The sequence below is a fragment of the Sorex fumeus genome, unplaced genomic scaffold (genome assembly GCF_029834395.1).
Source record: "Sorex fumeus unplaced genomic scaffold, SorFum_2.1 ptg000043l, whole genome shotgun sequence".
Classification (NCBI taxonomy): Eukaryota; Metazoa; Chordata; class Mammalia; order Eulipotyphla; family Soricidae; genus Sorex; species Sorex fumeus.
In genome coordinates, this window is record NW_026606100.1 from 18,170,636 (window position 1) to 18,174,085 (window position 3,450).

A 3,450-nucleotide genomic window follows, 5' to 3' on the forward strand; every position below is an offset into this window, starting at 1 on the left:
TCAAAAAGTCTAAAGGACAAAGGAAATTTTGTTTTTCAAAAACTTAAAAACAGAAGTTTGACAGTTACATTTAACACTATCAGAAATAGAAGGAACTAAGAAAATGGAAGAGAATGCAGTGTGAAATTGAATAAGAGGAAAAAGTTAACTTAATCTCTTCTATATATAAATGTGAACAGAAAATTATAAGGGCCAATACTAAAACACACCTATAGGCTCTAAAATAAAGCATTACTATGGGAAAAGAGTTGAATTCTATGTGCTGATTTTAATCAATACTTCTAACTTACCTTTGTATTCTGACGGCACAAAATCTGGTTTTGCCATTTCCTTGTTACAGTCTCACACTAGCATAAATCCTCCAAGATTCATATTCTTCAGCTGTAAAAAATGTGGGAACCAAAAAACCCCTTCCTAGAATTACTCTAAATTTTACATTAAATGACATAGTGTGATATTTATTCCACAGTGTATTGTGAGAGAAACAAAATACACTCACATCCTGTTTTCTCTCCTTTCTCTTAAATTCTGTTTTCTTTAAAATAATCTCTAAGGATTTTTAACCCCATTTTGTTGCTGTTGGCAGAAATGTATCACTATTCAAAATTGAGGAAAAGAATGTACCTATATACTGATGAAATGTGTATCAGCAAATGAGTATAAACTCGGCATATTATATGAAAAGATGATCATATATTAAGTTTGGCACATTAGAAACCATGTAGGTATAGGATCTATAAAGTTAACTTCAGAGGTTGGAAAGATAATACAAGGGCTAAGGTACTTGCTTTGCATGTGACTAGCATAGGCCACAACCCTAGTTCAAATCCTAGGTACCACATAATTCTGAGCACTACTGAACACATAGCAAGAAATAACCTCTAAGCAGAGCTGGGTGTGACTCAGGAGAGGTCTCCATCAAAAAAAAAGTCCACTTCACTCACAATTTAATTCAGAAATTTTATTGGATCGGCCAAATAGCAGCTATTTTATAAATAACACTTGATGAAGAATTTAGGGTATAGTTTTAAAAAAATAATTTTTTCAATTCACGTGAATGTTTTACAAATCAGAAAATACTGAATAATACACAAGGTTGAGTCAACTTTTTTATTTTTGTCAATGACATTTGATTTCTACAATAGGGTTTTCATCAAATTAAAATCACTAAACATATTAAAAGACAATACTTCAGTTACTGAAATTCTATTTGAAATTTATATGTAAAGTTAAGAAACTCATAATTCTAAGAAGTTATAACAACATACATAATAGTAATTAAGTCAACAAAGATAACAAACAGAATTTTGAGGAGTCTTCCCACAATTTCATCCTCCAGATTTGTGGGGGCAGTCGTGGAAATTAATATCCAGTTTTTACACGTCATATCCACAATTATTCTGTTCCCTGGAGAAAAAAGAAAAGCATTCTCAAGTAAACTAACTGATAATCTGGATTCTCTAAATTCAATTAAACTTTTTCGCTGTAAAGGAACCATCATGAAATCTTTCTGGGAAGACTTTTGTCATTTGTGACTAAGCAATGAATTGGAATTTTTTTCCTAACAAACTAATACATTTTACCAATTTTTAAAATCATTTTATAAGTCATAATTGTAGTTTTTCTGTCAAATTGTGTTTTTTTTTCTGTCAAATCATCTTCCTAGAAGAAACAACCAAGGAAACTATCCATGTGACCATTCTCTTTTCTGTTGTCAGTAATAAGTTTATTTATGAAGTTTTTTCTGGAAAAACATTTTCAGATTTATTGGTATCAATGAAGTTTCTATTCCTCCAATCTGTAAAGTTGACATTACCATAAATGAGAATTTGAAGGGAAAGAGCGGGTATCAACACACACAAAAAAACAATAAAAAGTAATTTCTATTTCCTTAACCTTTCCTCCAGGTCCTATAGCTCAGTTCATAAGATATCACATGTTTAATTTTCTCCATATCCCCCAAATGTTAAAAATAACTAGATTTTTAATGGAATATTACAAGATATTATGTGGTTTACATACTGTTGGAATATTTTACCAAATGACTCTCATATAGGGAATTTTAAACCATTCTGCCTTAAGAAGTACAGAAATCAAATAAGAAATCAAATAAGTCAAGTAATTTCTTATCTATATTCGGTTTTAAATGAGCATCGCTCTTACAAAGCAGCAAGTCTGATGCTATTTCCCACTTTAACTGAAAAACCAGAAAGATGAGAAGAAAAACAAATAGATGAGATTTATAGAAATGTTATATGCTTCACTTTTAGCAATCTGTACTAATTTCTCTAACACTTGTCCCATTCATAAAAGAGGATGATTTGCCCAAACTCACACAACTACCGCCAAAGTAGACCCCTAATATTTATTTTATGTTCAATAATACCTTTTGCTTATATTTCAGAAACAAGAAGTAAAATAATGCAAAGAGACTTCTTCCCTCATACCCAGTCTCAGCCTCCAACACTTTATTTCTTTCTTCTGAGGATTATCTGAATTCTCTTCTCGACCAGTAAAAGAAGACTGTAATAGACAGCTAGTGGTGACAGGAAAGTAAGTAGAAACCCGTTCTCACCTGATTTAATCCCAGGTAGTTGTAGGTATCACCACACCTGATTTTCACTTAGTTGCTCTTGCTAAAATAAAGTACATTCAGCACAGGCGGCCTCTTCACATCAGTTCCTGAGTCAAAACACATTAAAACATTTTATTGAATGGTGAGGCAGTTTGTGAAATGGAGGGGTAGGAAGCCTACCTGGGGAAGCTTTAAAATTACTTCAGGAAGTATTAACAATATTTGTAAAATATATTTTAAATTCAATTTATTACAGAATTGTATAGTTAAAAACTGAAACCTTTAACTAGTGAAGTTGAATTATCAGATATTCTTAATAGTACAGATATTAATCACACTTTTCAAACAATTTTCTACAACTTGGGGGGCAGGAGAATGGAAAAGATGTGTTTAACAGTACAGCAACTAAAAAATAAGTCCTCCAACCAAATGCATTATACAGTGATTATAGACAATAAAATTATACTATAAACATTATACTTGCTAAGTGATTTGGTTTTAAATAGTTCTCAACACTGTCACTGTCCCTGTCCTCCCGTTGTTCATCGATTTGCTCGAGCGGGCCCAGTAACGTCTCCATCGTGAGACTTTGTTGTTACTGTGTTTGGCATATCGAATACGTCCCGGGTAGCTTGCAAGATACTCTCGGTAACTTGCCAGGCTCTCCGAGAGGGGCGGAGGAATCGAACTCAGGTCGGCCAAAGATGGCTGCGTGCAAGGCAAATGCCCTACCCGCTGTGCTATCGCTCCAGCCCAGTTCTCAACACTAGAAGAAACAATAGCAATATGATACAATTAGTTCTTAGCTAATGCTACGATGGCAATAATGCTGCAAAATAAATGTATCAAATAAATATGTTGACTACTTAAACTTG

At 33.0% G+C, this 3,450-nt stretch overlaps 1 protein-coding gene across 1 annotated transcript; it reads right to left on the reverse strand.

Moving 5' to 3' along the window:
• Window positions 1–1,204: 1,204 nt before the first annotated feature.
• Window positions 1,205–1,387, reverse strand: MRLN (myoregulin). Its single transcript, XM_056121071.1, has one exon. The coding sequence runs from the start codon at window positions 1,385–1,387 to the stop codon at window positions 1,247–1,249; it is 141 nt and encodes a 46-aa protein (XP_055977046.1). The 3' UTR covers window positions 1,205–1,246.
• Window positions 1,388–3,450: the final 2,063 nt, after the last annotated feature.

What these genes read in the sequence shown, in the direction of transcription:
- MRLN (XM_056121071.1), bottom strand. Translation starts at nt 1,387, where the DNA reads ATGACGTGTAAAAACTGGATATTAATTTCCACGACTGCCCCCACAAAT.